This window comes from Botrytis byssoidea, assembly GCF_014898295.1.
Source record: "Botrytis byssoidea strain MUCL 94 chromosome Unknown BBYS_004, whole genome shotgun sequence".
Lineage (NCBI taxonomy): Eukaryota > Fungi > Ascomycota > Leotiomycetes > Helotiales > Sclerotiniaceae > Botrytis > Botrytis byssoidea.
The window spans coordinates 2027520-2046908 of record NW_024065845.1 but is presented as its reverse complement, the minus strand read 5'-3'; the positions used below and the strand labels follow the sequence as shown (position 1 = coordinate 2046908).

At 42.1% G+C, this 19389-nt stretch overlaps 5 protein-coding genes across 5 annotated transcripts; 3 read left to right on the top strand and 2 right to left on the bottom strand.

Moving 5' to 3' along the window:
• Positions 1-900: 900 nt before the first annotated feature.
• On the bottom strand, positions 901-2009 carry EAE97_002731 (uncharacterized protein; the record flags this gene model as incomplete). The annotated part of the gene is made up of 4 exons (XM_038873243.1): positions 901-923; positions 1351-1636; positions 1722-1801; positions 1862-2009. 4 exons carry the CDS (start codon positions 2007-2009, stop codon positions 901-903), a joined length of 537 nt encoding a protein of 178 aa, XP_038736449.1.
• Positions 2010-9041: 7032 nt separating this feature from the next.
• On the top strand, positions 9042-10710 carry EAE97_002730 (uncharacterized protein; the record flags this gene model as incomplete). The annotated part of the gene is made up of 2 exons (XM_038873242.1): positions 9042-9284; positions 9337-10710. 2 exons carry the CDS (start codon positions 9042-9044, stop codon positions 10708-10710), a joined length of 1617 nt encoding a protein of 538 aa, XP_038736448.1.
• An 807-nt stretch (positions 10711-11517) lies between these two features.
• On the top strand, positions 11518-12278 carry EAE97_002729 (uncharacterized protein; the record flags this gene model as incomplete). The annotated part of the gene is made up of 3 exons (XM_038873241.1): positions 11518-11544; positions 11595-12130; positions 12185-12278. The coding sequence occupies 3 exons, from the start codon at positions 11518-11520 to the stop codon at positions 12276-12278; spliced, it is 657 nt and encodes a 218-aa protein (XP_038736447.1).
• Positions 12279-13884: 1606 nt separating this feature from the next.
• On the bottom strand, positions 13885-14402 carry EAE97_002728 (uncharacterized protein; the record flags this gene model as incomplete). The annotated part of the gene is made up of 2 exons (XM_038873240.1): positions 13885-14259; positions 14379-14402. The coding sequence occupies 2 exons, from the start codon at positions 14400-14402 to the stop codon at positions 13885-13887; spliced, it is 399 nt and encodes a 132-aa protein (XP_038736446.1).
• Positions 14403-14430: 28 nt separating this feature from the next.
• On the top strand, positions 14431-19022 carry EAE97_002727 (uncharacterized protein). The gene is made up of 4 exons (XM_038873239.1): positions 14431-15141; positions 15206-15939; positions 16143-17261; positions 17336-19022. Exons 1-4 carry the CDS (start codon positions 14889-14891, stop codon positions 18551-18553), a joined length of 3324 nt encoding a protein of 1107 aa, XP_038736445.1. The 5' UTR covers positions 14431-14888; the 3' UTR covers positions 18554-19022.
• The last annotated feature ends 367 nt before the right edge of the window (positions 19023-19389 follow it).

Below are 19389 nucleotides of genomic sequence, written 5' to 3'. Positions count from 1 at the left end.
TGGATAATATCAATCGATGATTAATAACAACACATGAATATTAAATGCTGTGAAAGTGGCTAATGCAAATGGAAAGAACGGTAACTTTATGGTCACGTGGGTAACTTGAGACATGATCGTCGCTACTAAATTTCGGTTCTTCCGGAACGTGTCAGAAGTATTATTTTATTTACATAAACCCATCAGCCTTTCAGCCTTATTTCGCCCCATATTTCATATATTGACCATCTAGTGTGTGAGAGTTATTCTGACGTGTTATGAGACGATGGAATAAATGTACATCGAGCTACATTAGACGAACTTGCATGTGTATCCCATCAATTGGTCTCACTGACCTCTTGACTCTCAATTATTCCTAGGCACTGTCTTGACGACTAGGAGTCTCTCCATGCCGAGAATAGTACTGAATCTACTTTAATCGCTTTTCTTTATACCTTCCATTGGCAAAGCAGGTTTATCTCGAATACTCACTGTATGAATTTGTACAGCTCTACGTTGCAACATTATTAGCAATCGTCTCACCAGGGTGGGGATCTATTGTGAAGCTTTCCCAGACTCTACTTAGTTTGCAATGGCGAAATCTTTTTGCAGATTTTGAGTAAACATGGCTGATGATAGCCCTTACTCAGTATTGTTTGCCATTGCTATCGCCTCCTCATCAAACTTAATTCTACATTGCGATGGTTCCCAAAAGGTTTACAATGTGCTACCTTAATACTTATGAGATTCCCGATCAAGCTTATCTCTTCAGTTGGCGTTGTGGCCATTCTTCAAAAGTCAATAAGCAAGTATGGATAATAAGAAGTCTCATACTGTTCTCTTCTCCCCTTGTTGGCTTAGTGACAAGTGTCTCTGACGACTCAAAGATTGACACGGAAAGATAAAGCGCCAGCTTGAGATCTAGACTCTACTTGTATCCATAACTATTGTTGTATCCGTTAGTTTGTTCTGGGAATATTCTACTTTATAGAAATTGCGATTGAAGTCACCAATCGCGCTCAATCTTTAGCATTTTCTGTTGCCCATCAATTTCAAAAGCCCTATAAGCCTCTGCTCTCATATTCCCTCTCTACTTAGGAGAAAAAAGAGGCCGAAATTATCACCCTAATGAATTCTATGATAAACCAACCGATAATAAAATCACAAAAGTTAATAACATTGAATAAATCCATGAATAATCTTCCAATATAAAAATTATTTGAACTTTTAATTCTCTGAATTGGAAAGGAACAATTGAAATGTGCAAGGGCTTTGCCAGTGGTCAATCCCGGCCTATTTTTTCTCGTACAAAGAGTCCCCGGCCCTCTTCTCTATCATCCTTTCACACCACAACTTAAGCAATCCCTCCACCCGTTCCGTTAGCCCACTTCTCTGCCCACCCCTTTACATCCTCAAACCTCCTACACACCCTCTCACTCCCCCACCCCGTTGTATCATCCGTAACTGGATCAACATACTCCAAATTTGCATCTGCTGCACACATTATCGCACGTCGCAAATAATCAAAACAATGCTTTTGATGCGCAGTCTCTATATGCGTGTGTGCGGCCTTTTGCTCAAGGAACGGGTCAATGGGTGCACCAGCTGCGCGTGCGATCTGATAGTGCAGATCGTAGTAGGAGGTTCGGAGGCCGTGCTAAATAAGAGTCAATCTAGTTATGCGACTGGAAAAGGGGTAGAAGAAAGAAGAATGGGGAAAGGGAAAGGGAAGGAGAAATCACCAGACAATGCAGTTGATGGAATACCGAGACACTTTTTACAATTGGTGCTATCTCGGGTCGATATATAAATCCTCTGCCCACTACAAAGTTGTTAGTATAATTCACACGGATGCTTTTGCAATATGTATATAAACACTAACCTGGCATTAAAGACCCCCAAGCGGCTTCTGATTCTGGTGTCGGTTTCATGGAGAATGTAGTATTAGGATACCAAGTTTCTTTTATTGATCCTGGAGGTGCTATATCTCTCATCAGCAAACTTTCAGTCTCTAAACTCAGTCTACTCATCCACTCATACAACTTCCATGCTTAACCAACAGCAAAACTAAGCCCAGTCGACATCACGAAAATGAGAAAGCTTACCCAACAACCCCCACTTCCTCTGCTCCTTCGGAAACCTCCTTCCAACCGTCGTCCCCACCCCAAAAAATATCAGAGACAAAAACGCAACGATAAGTATCTGCACCCATCCACGATTCCGCAGTGGGGTTCGACTCGTCTCCCCTCTTTTTATTGGCATATGGTTATCATTTTTATCACAATCATTATATGTGTTTAATCCTTTTTTTCCTGGGCGTATTTCCTCGTAGCCGGCAGGACTGCGTGGCATATTTCCTATTTAGTTTCTGACGTACTGCCCTGACTTGTGTTGGATTTTGGTTTGAAGAGGAGGTAGTTTGGTTTGTATCTCTGATCTTGGATTAAGATAGTGATTTCTTGCCTAAGTTTTAGCAGTTCAATGTGCGGTAATTTCGGATCTTTAGTGGCTTCAATATCTCATTCCAACTTCTACCTACAAGTCCGAGTCGTGATGTCGTGATGATGATGTTGTAACGGGAGCTTGGCAAGTAGATTACTAGGTGGAGTATATTGTAAATGATACATAGGGACTTTTTGGGCGAGTGTAGATAATAGAGATAAACAGTTGTTTTTCGGCGGGTAGATTACTTGTTGATGGATTTTACTTCTCACAAAGGGAGATTTGGTATTATTTCCTAATAGAGGGATCAATAGGATTCTGGAGTGAAGGATGGACTTGTTTAGTAGGATGGGGAGTATTAGTGTAAAGTTTGGGGCGTCGGCTTGATGCTAGGTCATGATAAGACATATTATTGTGATTGAGGTAGTTGGGGTAGTTGCGGCTCGGTAATATTAATATGGGGAAAGGGGTAATAATCTTGTGCTACTTTACTATCATGAGCAGAACCATCAATTCATCCACGTACCACGACCTGAGATTTCTGACAAAGATCGGTATTACATATATACAAGATGCACCAACTTTTCATAACTCACGTCAAATTGAAAATACTATGATATGGTTCCAAACATATAAAAAATCCTGCAAAAATATCTGCCATGTAAAGTATATGTAACACATATAGCACAACACACGAAGATCTCGCGTGCACTTTAGAACTTTCGTATCGCTATTACATACTAGCTAGTTTTCACCAGAATATCTCTCTTTACCCATATTTACCCATCCTCGGAATTTGCCAACATGGACGATTCATACAAATTCCACTATCCAGATCCCCTCGCATCGCCAATCTTCCTACCAAACTCCAAATATACGACTCATACCTGTTGACTACACCCCATCCTTCCGATAAATTTCCTACCTTCTCTTTATCCAATTTACATTTCAACCAATGACTTCCTCCCCCCACCAATTTATATTGGCCCCTCACCTTTCCGAAACAAAGAATCACAAGCCCAGAGAAATTTGTTGCATATCTGAATTTGAGCGAGGATTCGCAAACATGGGATCCCAGTGATAATCTAGTGACTTTTTCATAACTATTAATCTCATAGGTCTCTCACCATTTCCAAAACAAAGACTGAGAAGTTGCGAAATGGTTTTGTTGCATATCTGAATTGACCGCGGATTCGCAAACATGGAAATGAACAAAGACATATACGTACAACATATGTGCACCTAACTCACGCCGTATCAGTCTTCTCCAATCAACTACTTCGCCGTATCATACCTCACGATATTCGTGTATGGTGAAGATTTCCATCTCGCCTCCTGATCATCTGGAGAATTTCGTAGATTGCGCAGTTCGCAAACTACGATCCGTAATAACCATAACGGAAAACTCCACAATCTACTCCTCATCCCACCCTCACTTACAAAGAAAATATCATCTATATCTCCCAAAATAGTCGGGCGATACCCATTTCCTTCCTCCCCAAACTACAAGACGGCAAATTCCATCACTAACCTTCGCCTACTCCGCCCCCTAACCACGCGCATCACACTTCTTTGTTCCATTCCCCGCTAGTGACAAGAACGACAGCAATTTCTGACGCTAGAACACGATTAATCTACCCATTTAATCTCATCTCTTGTTCTGTATCAATCTATCTTGCGCTTGATATCTACCATGTGTGTTGCAACCAGCATAGAATGTTACTGGTAGCTGCTCCATAATCGCGGGATTATTCAAATCTCTTGGTATATATTTACTCGTCAAATTAAGACACGATAGATACATCCTTTTTACTAATGCATATCACTTAAATGCATTTCAACCCCATTCGAACAACCTCATTCATGAATCCAAGGAACTAAACAAGATATCAGTAATCAATCACCTCGTTCTCTTTTGCCCTTCCTCGACCTAATTCAAGGTCAGTATTGCGCAAAAAGCAAGAAATAGATCTTGACTTCATCATCTCTCCAGCTCGCGACTAGAAATCAATGCAAATACGGAATTCTATTTCTTTGTTACCCAGTTTCTTCAAGGTCAGCCGCCAGAAAAAGAATTGAGCATTGCTCATTTTTTCAACATCAACGTTGATGCAGATGATGCGGATCTAGTTTCAACCACGCGTACTGTATATTTGTAAGCTTGGATATCATTCGAACGCGAGATGAATTTGAGATAGATATATGCTAGTTTCAGTGTCCGTAGTTTTTGGTTTGTCATGGATGGCGGTGGTAATGCCCAAACCAGATATCCGCCAGTAGGTGTACGGACTGACGGGACACTACAAGAATGGACTTAGAAATATCTCTTGATCTAGCGATTAATACATCTAAGGAATTTTTTGAATGTTTCATTAGAGATTGGACAATCGAAACATAAAGTTTTATATAAAGCAATTGAAGATTGAATTTGTTAAATATCTCGAAAGTTGAGAAGTGTCTCGTCAGACTATGCACCCACTGGTGATCTTACCGTGTTCCTGACAAAATCTACTATCCCCAACCTTAAATCGGCATGCATCATGCATCATGCATCATCTATCTCTCTCTTCATCATCGATTTCAATACAGTTATACACAGACACAGATACAGCTTCATGTTCATCATCTCGATATCGAAATGTGATATTGAAACACAAACGCAGCCCCCGTAACTCTAGAGCAATCTTTTATTCCATGATTCTTCCCTCTTCTCTCCTCCCCCCTCACAGATCTTCTTTTCCTCTCAGCACAAAAATCTTTTTGTCGTGTAACTTGTAGCTACTACTGATTTGTCAGTTAGTCCTCCTGCTCTCCTCCTGGTATACTGTTAGCATACCATACCATACCGTGCTCACAAGGTACCCCCTAAAAGCTGTCGACCCCTTTAACTCCCTCACTTTTCATCACCAAACTTATCCCGTATTACCAGTGCTCTCTCTCACTTCTCTCCGACTCTTCTCCCCCCACTCAATGAAAAACGAAACAGTAGAATGAAAGTCGACATCTTCCCAATCAGATATATCCAATCAGATGTATCCAATCATTCCTGCAAAATCTACCTCCCATCGCCATCTAACTAACAATACGCATGTTAGTTAATCATATCATATCCTCCAACTTGCCCCCTAATCCATCACCCCCCCTCACGCACACACAACAATCCACCGACCCATCGCATCAAATCTACCCTCTCCATCCCTTTCCTCTTTACTATCCGCACCCAAACAGACCACATCCCTCTCCTTCCATCTCAACCTCACCCTCATCCCCAACCGGAAAGAACCGGAAGCGAAATATTTGAGACACCACGATCCATGCGCTCGGTGAGTTTCTAACGAATTCCCACTTCCAGGAAGAACAGTGTATACGTACAACCGATAGTTTTCCCAACTACAAGCCAAGCCAATCCATCCATCACTCAATGGAACGTTCTTCAATCATCCATCTATTTATCAATCCGTCAGCCATGATCCATCATCGTTGGGCATGAAAATTATCATGGTCCGTGAATGGATGTGGATGTTGATGCGGATGTAAAACAGTGAACAGAGGCGGAGCACGCACCAACCTATATGTGTGGTATTATTGTGATAATCTGCAGCGTCAACAATTCTTACCTACCTAGGAATGTAGAGGATGAAAGTATTTATTTAATGAATAGATGGATAGATGGATAGATGGATAGATAAATGAGCGTCTGAATAATGAATATATGAATGAATATATGAATGAAACTCACCCTTCCACTTTCATTCATGAAACTCCAAAAAGCTTCCATACCATAACAGAAAAAGAAAAGAAAGAGGAAATGGCTAGAGATAAACAAACCCCCTTCCATTCTATCATTCATTCGTTCATTCATCCATCCAAAGTTTGTTTCCCCAACCCATCAAAAACATATCCAAAAAATAATCAAAAAGACCATTCATTCATTCATTCATCCCTTCAACACTTCCATCTTTATAATAGACCGATAGACTACAATCAATCAATCAATCAATCAATCCCTTTCCATTCCCCTCTTCCCTTCTCTTCCCTTCCCCACTCCACCCACGCAACCGAACCGAACCGAAGTTCGAACCGGAAGTAAGTACCTACATACCTACCTACCTAGTTATAATGAATGAATGAATGAAACAATTCCTCACCAAACAAATGTTCCGAATGAAAATAAAATGAAATGAAACGAAATGAAACTAATGCAGCCACCCGATAGCGATAACGATAGCCGCGAACTAATCTTTCACTAGGTAGGTAGGTAGGTAGGTACTAACCAGATTTACGGGTACGTAAATACATACATACATACATACATACATACGTACGTACAAACATACTAGCCATACCTCTCTACCAGTGTATCCACTTGCTACTTAGCTACTTGTCTATTTACCTATTACCTCGTAGAATTATTCTGATTCTAGCATTGAGACTGTAGACTGTAGAATGATCGAAACAAACCATCAAAAATAGATAAACGGCGTGCTTCAAGACCGGCATACTACACACACACTTCCGATACTAAGATACCAACCCAACTATATAGCATACTAGATAGTAGTCAACAGGAAGAAGTTCCATGAATCATCTCATCTCATCACAACGCGAATCAAAATTCGCTCCATCATTTATCCATTATATCATTACTGCTTTTCCCCAGGAGTCATTATTATCAGTTAGTCATTCAGCCAATCAATCAATCGATCAATCAATCAAAACCGCGATTCAAATCCAACCTCCCTCTCTCCCACAGAAAAAATAGTACAAATTGAAATCTCCATCTATCTTCAACGTTATCCACACCCTCACCTTACTGTCACCCTCACCTCACTCCCATCCCCACAATCCAGCTCAATAAAGAACTCCAACTCTACTAACCACAAACCGCTAATCTACTAACTCAGAATCCACTAACCCAAAACCTCCATTCCACATTCCACAGCACATTCCTTCTCCCTCCTTCCCTCCTCCCCTCCCTCATCCCCAAACCAACCCACCATTTCCTGTAACCAACCAACCGAACCCAATCCAATCCAAGCTACCTTCTACCTTCTACCCAGACCCTAGATCCAGGCCCTAGACCCCACCCACCACATTCCTCGCAACTTGCCGCACCTCCCCGCATCTTGAATCCCGTAACCAAACTACCGCGCTACTACTACTGAGAAACACAGAGACCTATTGTGTAATTCTATTCTATTCAATCTGTAGTTGAAGTAGATCTGCTTGCCGCTGAAATATGCACTTCCTGCTTACTACTTGCTAGCTTGGCAATCGATCTATCCATCTATTCGCGATTGCGAAAATGTCATCTACCTACCTGTGTACCTACATGTGCATGAACTGGTGGGGAAGTGCACTTACCATTTGTTCGTGGAATACTCAATCTATCCGTAAAATGTTTGTTTGTATGATTTACCTCGACATGTAATAAGTGATTTTGTTTTTATTCGTAAGTGTGATGGGCATAATTAAGTTGAATTGAGCATTTGATGGCGTGGTAAAATCCGAGGTAACATTATGATACAACATCTATAATATAAATTTCCGAGACAAATACAACCATCATATCATGCTAATTTTCATTTTCAAAGGATTTAGAGAATAGACACTTTAACAATTGAATGCAATCCATGATAGAAAAAAATTAAGATGTGCTTCTGGAAGGTTTGTAGATAGCCTTCGTGAAAATGTATGAAAATATACAAAGTGATCGAAAGCAGTGATTGGCTGAAAACGGTTCTTTACTCAATTTCTTCACTAGCTTTCATCAACACCCATCTCTCGAATACATAAAGACCGGATCAAATCCTTTCTCTTCATTTAACTCTTTCAAAACAAAGACTCTTACACGGCTGGATTATCGTGTTGTATGGAAGTCAGATTTCATTGCTTACTTCAACAACAACTCAGCACAGCTGCAGCAACATCAAGACAAAGAAAATAATAATTTTTTTGATACCGTAGCAACATTAGAGCCTCTGCATCACGACCAGGGGTACTCATCACTGGACACTTACATCTAATTTGCTTGACACCACGGTTCCAGAACATAAGCCTCCGAAGGGAAGACGGCGCGGTCTGCAGGAAGCCACAGGTTCATCCCAAACTTTTTGATACTGCACGGTCCTGAGAGAAAAGAGAAAAAGGTCCCACTTGAATCAATTTCTCAGACCTCAACCTAATATTGGAACTTCAGATGAACCATTTACTCTCCAAAGAACTTCTTTGGAGTTTCCAGAACTTTGAAAAGGAACGTCTTTTGGGTCTCACTTGCTTCTTACAATCCTTCTCTGTCCGAGGTTAGGGAGACATTCATCATCAACAATAGCGAAAGTAATAGCAAGTAATCCATATATTTCATCACAGAGCCACAGACACAAGTCGAAAGCGGGGCTCCAACAATCCGACAATATTGTTGAAAACAGATTGGAGAAGAATTCACCTCACTTTAATTGTCATAAAGTTTGTGACGTCGGGCATTTCACCTTCAATAATAAGCTGATCTATGGTGAATCTTCTACACTGGTAGAAAGTCCTTTATAAGCCGGCAGCCCTACTTCTCCGAAGTACAACTGCCTCTTTCACCAAAAGTTCCAAATTTCCTAACAGCAAAAACCATGACCTTATCACCACCACCGTCAAGGAATAGCGAAATGTTTCAACACGATCTTCATCATTTGGTAGCGCATAACGCCAATACATCTTATCCGCAACCAAAATACGATCCAGATGAAGGTATTCACATGCAGACACATTACGAATCACCCATTTCGCATGAAGATCAATACATGCGCAGACCGCAGCAGACTAGCTACCCATACCAGCATCAACACCAAGACTCTGGATTGGGAATTCAATATGTGAGTTACTTAACAACTTGTGTCTGCCTTCCTAAACTAATTGTAGAATTAGGAGTATCATGATTTTCAGGAACCCATGTATCATGATCAATACAGCACACCAGCCAGTTCGCCCACTCCTCCATCCCAAGATATGATAAGAACGAGAAGTGGCCTTACAGGTCAACGAGGTGGACATCAAACTTTGAGACCCATACCTGAGGGACGTCATCGAGCAGAGAAATCGCCAAAAATGAAGAAGGCTAAGAAGGAGAAGGTGAAGGCTGAGAAGAAGGTGGCAAAATTGGATAAACCGTTGAGTGAACTCACCAAAGATTGGAAACATGTTCCAGTTGCCGATATCGAAACATACGTGAATAGGTCGGCCGACGAGAGACGACGGGAGGTAGATGAGGGTAAAGTGCCAGGGAAAGTCAAGAGACCAATGAATTCCTTCATGCTCTATCGCAAAGCATATCAGAACCGAACGAAAGATTGGTGCCTACAAAATAACCATCAAGTTGTTTCGCAAGTCTGTGGTGATAGTTGGCCATTGGAACCCGATGCTGTAAAAGAGCAGTTCAGTGAATGGGCCAGGATTGAACGTATCAATCATCAGAACGCGCATCCGGGATACAAGTTCTCTCCAACAAAACCTGGTGCTGGTAAAGCAGCTAAAAGGAAGATGTCTGAAGACATTGCTTCTGATGATTCTGATTTGACTGATTTCGATTGGCAAGGAGGAGGTCAGTCAAAGAAGAGACGGAATCTTCGCAATCAACAGAGACCCATGCAGCAACAGCCCGTCATGTATCCTACAACCAGATCTGCTTACCACTACTCTTCGCGCGAACATTCTATGGAGCCAAATTATGCCAACTATAACAAATCCTCGTATCAAATTGCGAATCCGGGAAAGCAGCCTCCTGCTCAGTACAATCAAGCAGGTATGCAACCTGGAGAATACTATCAGCAGACCATTCAAAGTAACCCCTTAGTAGCCGGCGTTGAAGATGTCATCATCAAAAAGACGCCAGCTCCAGGTGTTCATTCGTATCAAGTTAGTATTCCGGGAGGACAAGATTTCGATATCATGCACCCGCAACCTCACTATACACCTTCGCCTCAGCCGGATTTCAGAATAGATCCTTCTTTGATGACTCAAGACCACGGTCATTACGAGAATAACAATTATCATGAAGGTCATCCTGATGGAGTGTATTTTGGTAGTAATCATGAATCAGAGCAGGCATGGCAAGCTGGGTACGGAATAAATGATAGAGAGATGGATCCTGCTCTTCAATATCTCCCCGAACAGCATGTCGACAAAGGACAAATTCATGATCAACAGATGGATGTTTTGCGAGGACATCAAGAAGGATGGCAGATTGAAACGCTGGATAGTGGTCGAGAGTTTGATAACTGGATGGGAGCTGGTGAGGAATAGAATGTTCTAATGTATTGATGGAGTTTGGGTGGTCGCTCGTGTACAGGATGGATTCGTTCAACGCATTGGGTATGGAGAAGGAGGTTTTCGTTATTTGCATTTCTCGGAGTACTAGTGTGGTGTGGTTCAATCTTCTGTCAATTTCCTTCTGTATGGAAAAGTTCGGCGACTGCTGAGAACATAAATCTGCCCCATGATGTATGTAGATAGGGTTGGACGTCGTATCTCAAAGCCAGCCAAATTTATGTAGAGCTGGTATGAGGAATGTCCTGTTTAATAACTCTTCCCGTGGAACTTTCACGAAGCAATGTAGTCATTAGCCATGTCTTGCTGTGTTGTATATGTTTGAGGATGTAATCGTGGACAAGGGGTTTGTCTAATAAGGAGGGCAGTCGAGCTTTAACAAAGACATTGTATCATGCAGATTGCCGTTCCAGTCCAACTTTGTGTCACTCTCTTGTGATGTACCTTGAATGCCAGACATGAATCTATACCTAATCAAAAACTTCTCATTGGTACAGCTCAGTTATACATTGGTAATCATTGCCTAATCGTACGACCATGAAAATGGACAAAATATGAAATGAAGGAGGAAGTCGATTTGAACTTTGAAGTTCCAAGGTAAAACTAATTTATCCATCAGGGTCCACTTTTTTCTACCGTAACTTTGGAGGGGTCAATTGGTTCATTTTGCTCTACGCGACTTCAAATATGTGATACGCGATAATGAGGACATGATACTCAAATTAACTCAGGGATATCTAGGCTGAGATTTGATACACAACTGAACAAGGCAGATCATCGAAAATGTACGGAGATATAGGGAATAAATTGGTAAGTTAATACACTGTCAACTATGAATCATTCTTCTAATCAATGATCAGGTTCAACATGCCAAAAGAACTCAAAAACTCGAACATCTTCCTCCATATCAGACTGAAATGGTTCGCGCAGTGACTAGAGAGGTTAGAGACTTAGACAAAGATGCTGCGAACATTTTACAATCTATCGGTGGCTCGTTCGATCCATCTGCCGACCCTGCGACAGCATGCACTCTCCTCGTTGATCACCTGTGTATGCGAAGGAACAAACGATGTCTCCTCGCATATCATCGTACACGAACCGACAAGCTTGAAGAAATGGTATGGAATGGCAGTGATGTTTTGGATCTCGCTGCACAGCAACATCGCATTACAAGTGAGGGGCAGAACGGAGGGACTGATTTAGGAAATGGTGAGGGGAACACCAGTAGTCTAAGCCCGGAAGAGGAAGAATACGTCAGGCAATATAGTGATTTGCTCGCTGCGTTCAAAGGACATTGGACCGATATTGATCTGACTGGCAGTCTTGAACCACCCAGAGATTTGTTCATTGATGTTCGGGTCCTCAAGGATGCCGGAGAAATCCAGACAGAATATGGGTAAGTAATGGCACACCAATTAGATGGAGGTTCATTGACATGATCATAATGCAGTACCATCAACCTTACCAAAAATTCGCAATTTTATGTCCGCCAAGGGGACGTTGAACGTTTGATCGCACAAGGATACCTTCAAAAACTCAGCTAATTACGAGCTTCAACCACAACAACAATTGTGGACTTAATCGTAACGGCGGAGTTAGGGAAAACTCGTCAAACTGACGGAGGAGAGACATCCATGAGACATTTACGGACGGTGAACGGAGCCACAGTCAGTTGAAGATATGAGGTCCAGAAGCACATACTCTCCACACAGGAACAACGCGGCTTTGTGATCTGCCACGAAACCCAGTCCACGGACGAGAGACCCGGTGCAGCCGGTGCCGGAAAGATGTGGATTTGTGTGGGCCCCTATTCTCATTCGGACCTAAAATGGTGATAGTCGTAAGAAAAGACGACGAGGACTGTACAATTGGAACGAAATTATCTTGTTATTTCTATTACTACATAAATACCACGCGGGGAACTGATGTACTATTGTATAGGATCAGGTGAGATACAAGACCAAAACTTTCGGTAACCAAGCTTTTCGCGGGGTAAATTGAATGGAAGGGGTTTTTTGAATGTATCAGTCTGGCAGGAGATGTTCGTATTGAAGGATTCAGTTCATGACCGAATGATGCAAATCTCGAGTTGAATTGGGAGGGTCCTATTGGTCTTGATGAAAATTTTCAATGGCACGGTGGCTTTTGAGGGGAATAATTTTTCATCGGGTCGTACAATGAAATTTTTTTTACTTGCTGCAGTCACACTGTAGATTGATTATTCGGCCTGCATCGGTTTGACAGGTTGATTGTCGTCTCCAGATTATGATTTCATATCTTGGCTTCACCCAAAGATGATTAGGTTATTGGAACGCTGATTTTTATATTGGGGAATTTATACTGGGAATACTACTGCTTTTAGCTGTCGTATAGTTAATGATAATAAGATTACTAGATGCTTATTCAGGAGGGGGAGACGTAGATGGGGTGCTTAGAATGGACCCTTATGTGAATTGGGTTGATTAATGATGGATATGTCAGTTTGTAGTGGGGTGGAATGTATGGAGTATGGAGTATGTAGCTAGTGGATGGATGGATGGATGGATGGATGGATGGATGGATAGATAGATAGATAGATAAATAGATGTTGATTAATCTGTATTTCCATGGCTAGTTTCTAGTACCCTTTCAACTAAAATATATGGAGATACAGTAGGAATAGTGAAACCGAAAGCGAACAGAAGAACATGGCGAGCACCTGCATGGTCAAAAACTGGCTGTGGTTCGTGGCGTAAAAGAAGCCGTTTTCGCACTACCTACCACAAGTACCATACCACATGCAAATGAAGGGGTAAGAGCGACGGGTGCAGTCACATGATGTTTGAGTTGAGGGAAGGTAGATAGTACTTCGTAGGTATTGAATGATGAGGGATGATTATAAGGTAATTGATTGATCGATCGAATGGACATCTAGAGGAGTATATGGGTAGGTGCTCTGATAGTAGATACAACAGATATAGAGAGACCGAGAAGTGTTTGAATTAGATATAAATTCTTCTAATAACAATACCCATACATCGTAAACCACTTTCTCTCTCTCTCTCTCTCTCTCTCTCTCTCTCTCGTACCTGCAACACTGAATGCATACTCCGCACATATCGAACGATTGGTGAGAATGGGATACCGAATTCAGAATCCTGGTTTAATATGTCAAAGGCGAAAAGTGGTAACATCAAGGCCAAAGGCAAACATTCCGGTAGTGACGCTGACCCCACCTTCTAACCATTTCGAGCCACTGTTCGCTGATTGATCAGATAATTTTGATCCAGATGAGAAACTTCCCCAGGGGAGAGAAGGGTTTGACGACAAGGTGTGTTCGAGACTTTGTGAGAAAGAACTTGCTGGAGAGTTGAACGGCGTGAACGGCTTCACGGACTTGTTACCTGCGTCTCTGTGGTCAAGGTATAAGTGGAGAATGTCAATTGTCATTGGAGTACTGTCGTCCTTGATATGCAAACTATAATAATGCAATGCGTCCGAGGCATCCCTCCCCAGTCTTCCAGATCCAGGAAAAGCTATCTTCCCCTAGCTAATAGGAAAAAAAAGAAATTCTTGCAATGAGAGAGTGTGAGAGAGAGAGAGAGATAGGTGAGCACGCAAACATTACATGCACATTACATACACATTACATACCTACTACATACATTTCTTTGATACTCTCTTCTCATTCTCTCAATGTGCTCTTGGGAAAACCTTCATTCATACTAGATCTTAGATCATTAAACTATTATTATATTCTATTTCTATTCTAAACTTAACATCCTCACAAACTCACAATAAAGTTTCATTTGTTCATTCAATTTGATATCTCCGCTCCACCTCAAACCCAATTATTCTCATACAAGGGAATTCCCAGATTTTCCACCCATCAAACTACAAGTGAACTAAGAGGAAACTAAAAATTTAGTAGCAAACATCTTATCTAGACTTTCCAATCTTTTTCATAATTCATTTTCATTCGTCAAATTCCATTTACATCATTATATTATTCTTCCCCGTAGTCCTGGCTTTGGCGCTCTGCGAGCGTGAGGCAGATACGGAATTTGGAATATAGCTTACCATACAACTTACACATACACATACACATACATACACATACCGTCCATACCTACCTTTACTCTTTAGCTTGTACATAGCCATTGGAATTGGAAATAATGTCATTCCCCTCACCGGCCGCTGCGCCATCCCGGCGTCGTGGAGATTCCGTCTCATCATACTCAAGTCCCCGTCTGATCCCTCATGCTTCGGCTTCGCAAGATGGTCTCTCTAATCTGCCATCCGATTTGAATCACGGTTCCTTTCGAGGCCAATCTGCACAGCAGAATTCACACACTAATACTTCCAGCGCTTCACACCAATACCAGCCTACACGTTCCTTCGTTCATCTCTCCTATCGTGGAGATCCAGGTAAGTACTACCTGATAGATTCCGATGGCTCATCGAAAGTGAATATGATCTGATATCGTCATAGTCCTTGTAGACAGCGCACAGTATGCCCGCAGCGTTAGAGAAGATACGGCCGAACTTGCGTCATATGCCCTGTCCGACACACCAGCCCCAGGTCCTCCCTCCCCGACCCGAACACGCACAAACCATCAGATGCACCTCGATTCATACTTCAATGGAGGCGAAGACGAGTCAAGATCAAATCGAGATATCGAACAATCACGTCACGAAACGATAGAAGAAGTGTCTGAGCCAGTTACCCCAGAAGAAGGCTCCACAAGCAGCCTTCCGCATAGCGCATCTGCCATAACGAACATGCTGAGAACTTCTCCTCCTAGTACATCACTGCCGAATGAAAATGGAACCTTGGGCTATGGGGCCATTGAGAATGAACAAGGCGATTCCAATTCGAGAGACGGCCGCCTCATAATTACATCGCAGGGCGTCAAGATGGACTCGTCGGAACGTACACCCTTGTTGTCCAAAGTCTCATCTTCACATTCTCACCCCGATTGGATCAGAGGGGATCATGATCTCGAAGGTTTAAAGACGTCCAGAAGTCCATCTTGGCCAAAGCTACGGAATGTTCTGAAATCAACCAGGGAACGAGGCACGGTCGTTGTCGAAACTGCACTCAACCCCAAGCGCTGGGATAGAATGGCGATATGGCAGAACTGTGTTATTGCACCCGCTCAATCTCTTCCATCAGTACTTTTGGGAATGTTGCTTAATATTCTGGATGCATTATCATATGGGATGGTATGTTTTTTTTTCACTATTTATTGCAGCTTGTCACGATTCCGAGACATGGTGACGTGGGTTCCAATTTTGGAGTTCGCTTCCACCGTTACTCTCACCTCTCATTCTACCGTTTCAACACTTCATCGCAAATTATTCCTCAGTGACTTCTGAATGCCTTTATTAAGATCATAAGAATCAATGCTAATATTTCTTTGCTGTAGATCTTGTTTCCTCTAGGACAACCAATTTTCGAAAAACTAGGTGCTGCTGGCATCTCTATATTCTACGTGAGTACAATCATTTCGCAATTGGTGTTCTCATGCGGTATGAGTACATTCAAAGGAGGTATTGGTAGTGAAATGATAGAAGTTGTGCCATTTTTTCACAAAATGGCGTTTACGATAATGGAAGTGGTTGGCGAAGATAATCCTGAAGCCGTCATCGCGACAACGATCACGTCATATGCGATTAGTTCCATTTTAACAGGTATTGTATTCTTCTTAATGGGAACTTGTGGCTTTGGTTACATCGTTGGATTTATTCCCAGACATATACTCATTGGATGCATTGGTGGCGTTGGCTGGTTCCTCATTGCTACTGGATTTGAGGTTACAGCACGCCTTGATGGAAATTTGAATTATGACATGAACACTCTACACAAGATGTTCGAGCCAGATACAATTGCCCTATGGGTCATTCCTTTCTCCATTGCTCTTTTCATTGTCTGGTCGCAAACTAAAATTACCTCGAAATTTTATTTGTCCGCTGTTATCATGACTATTCCAGCAGTATTCTACTTTTTTGTCCTCTCATTGGATGAACTAGAAGTACCCAATTTACGTCGAAATGGCTGGATTTTTGAAGGTCCTGAAGCTGATGAACCATGGTGGTATTTCTGGACCTTGTACAAATTTCACCTCGTTCGTTGGGATGCTATTCTCGAAACGGTCCCTGCTATGTTTGCTTTGACATTTTTTGGACTTTTGCATGTTCCTATCAATGTTCCAGCATTGGCCATCAACGTTGGTGAGGACCATCTTAACTTGGATCGGGAACTAATTGCACATGGCATCTCCAATATGCTATCTGGATTTGCAGGAAGTGTTCAGAATTATTTGGTCTATACCAACTCCATCCTATTTATGAGATCAGGTGGTAATCGTTTAGCTGGAATTCTACTTGCTGCTGCCACATTTGTAATTTTGATGTATGGACTAATCTTAATCGGGTACATCCCGGTTATGATGGTTGGGGCTCTCATCTTTGTGCTTGGTTTCGAACTTTTGGTTGAGGCTGTGTGGGTACCAAGGAAGAAGTTGAAGCCCCTTGAGTATTTGACAGTAAGTTTAAACATGCTCCGGTTTCTCATTACATTTGAGTTTGCCACCTTCAGATGAAAGCTAACTCCTTTTAGGTATGCATAATAGTCATTACCATGGGTATCTATGATTTCGTTGCTGGAATCTTCCTGGGTATTGGTCTTGCGTTTGTATCCTTGGTAGTCCAGACATCTAGAATCCCCGCAGTGAGAGCATCTTACTCAGGTGAGATAGCTGGATCCACTGTTCGTAGGAACGCTACTCAGTCTCGCTACCTTCGAGACGTGGGCCAGCAAATTCATGTCACCAAGTTGGCTGGATATCTTTTCTTTGGTACCATCGTCAGTGTCGAGGAACGTATTCGTGCTTTGGTCGAGGATGAAGCATTCACCGAAAGACCAATCCGTTTCCTGATATTTGATCTCTACCATGTTACAGGAATTGATTATTCTGCTGCCGAGGCCTTTTTACGATTAAATCGAATCTTCAGCAAGAAGGGTGTCACTTTATCTCTTAGCGGTGTGGATCCAGAAGGTCCTATAGGAAGTCATCTTAGATCCGTTGGTCTTGGTCAAGGCCTAGCTATTGATGATGGTAACGAAGTGACCTTATTTCAAGATCTTAATTCTGCATTAGAGAGTTGCGAAAACGAATTATTGAAAACACTTTATGCCAGTCAACAAGCTCGCGCCAACCGCAATGGCGCAACCGATCATCTAGAAGTGCCCTCAAGTCGAAGTCGCGGCAAATCATTCTCACATTCTTTCGATACTCAATTCAGTTCTCCAAGACGTAGTCAACTTTTCCGAATGGCTACTAATGCTCTGGAAGAAACTACCGTACCTGACATTAAATATTCTAATTTCAAAGAACCCCTTCGCTTAATCCTTCAAACTTTCCAAGGTCTCACCAACAAGAATGAAGATTTCTGGTTCCGTGTCATTCCGTTCTTTACCCGTAAAGAGTATCTCGCAGGCACAACACTTTACCGTCGTGGCGAACCTGCAAAGGGTTTCTATCTCCTTGAAGAAGGTATTCTTCGTGCTGATTACGAATTACCTCAGGGTCGCTACTTTGAAAGTATAGTTGCTGGGACGACATGTGGAGAACTACCATTTTTCTCGGAAACTGATCGTACGGCTACAGTTGTGGCGGAGAGGGATTGTGTGGCATGGTTGATGGATAAAAAGGATTGGGAGGATCTGCAAGAAAAGGATAAGGAAGTCGCTCAGGAATTATTGAGGATTGGATTGAAGTTGACAAGTGAGAGGATGAGTGCTATTACAAGTTATGTCTTGACCACTGCTGGATAGCGAGTGAGGATTTGATTACGGGGGTAATGAAGTCGAATTAAAGATTTCTTCTTCTAGACGCGCGGATGATGGAATGCTGTTTGCAATTCTTGCACTAAGCTACAAAATGGAGGTTGTATTTAATGGACGAATCGATGAATGCATATTATATTCATGTATGTATGCATGTATGAAGGAGATTTATCGGTCTACAGTACATTTATACTTATTTTGAAATACCTAGTAGTAAGTATAGTGGAAGATTTTCGATGTAGTTAATTTGTTTGATGGGCTTGGTGTGGTGTGACGAGGTGTGGTTTTTTTGCTTAATGGCGTTTGGAATGGAAAAATGGGAGAATGGGAGGCTAAAAAGATGGAATTTTTGGAGAGGGAATTTGTGGAGGTACTAGGGTGTGCTGGGGTATGTTGTGTTTATGGGGGCCGGTGTATGGATGTGGTAATATATTGGGGTGTGGGAAAGGGGTGTCGGAAGAGAGAAGGAGTGAAAGGGGGGGAGGAGGAGGAGGATGAGGAGAATGTAGAGCAAATTGTAGAATTGGATAATAAGAGACTTTGAAGTGGTGATTGTTTATCTATCTATCTAGATATCTTGGTATTTGTGAATTCTACCTCCCTAGTTGTGATGATTTGTGGAGGGGGTGAGTTTTAAGTAAGGGGTGAGATGAGGAGGTGAGATGTAGGGGAGTGGAAGAGAGTGGATGGATAAGATAGAGATATTTGGAGGAGAGGTGAGGGTTGAAGAGTTTAAGGAGTGAGGTGTGATGAGGTGAGAGTTGAAGAGGTAAGATGTAGAGAAATGGAGTGGGGTGGAGTGGAGTGAAGTAAAGTGAAGCGAC

Excerpts from the sequence above, each read along its gene's own strand:
- EAE97_002727 (XM_038873239.1), top strand. The coding sequence starts at position 14,889 with ATGTCATTCCCCTCACCGGCCGCTGCGCCATCCCGGCGTCGTGGAGAT. Across the intron at positions 15,142-15,205 it reads CTCCTATCGTGGAGATCCAG|TCCTTGTAGACAGCGCACAG; the intron begins GTAAGTACTACC and ends ATATCGTCATAG. Across the intron at positions 15,940-16,142 it reads ATGCATTATCATATGGGATG|ATCTTGTTTCCTCTAGGACA; the intron begins GTATGTTTTTTT and ends TCTTTGCTGTAG.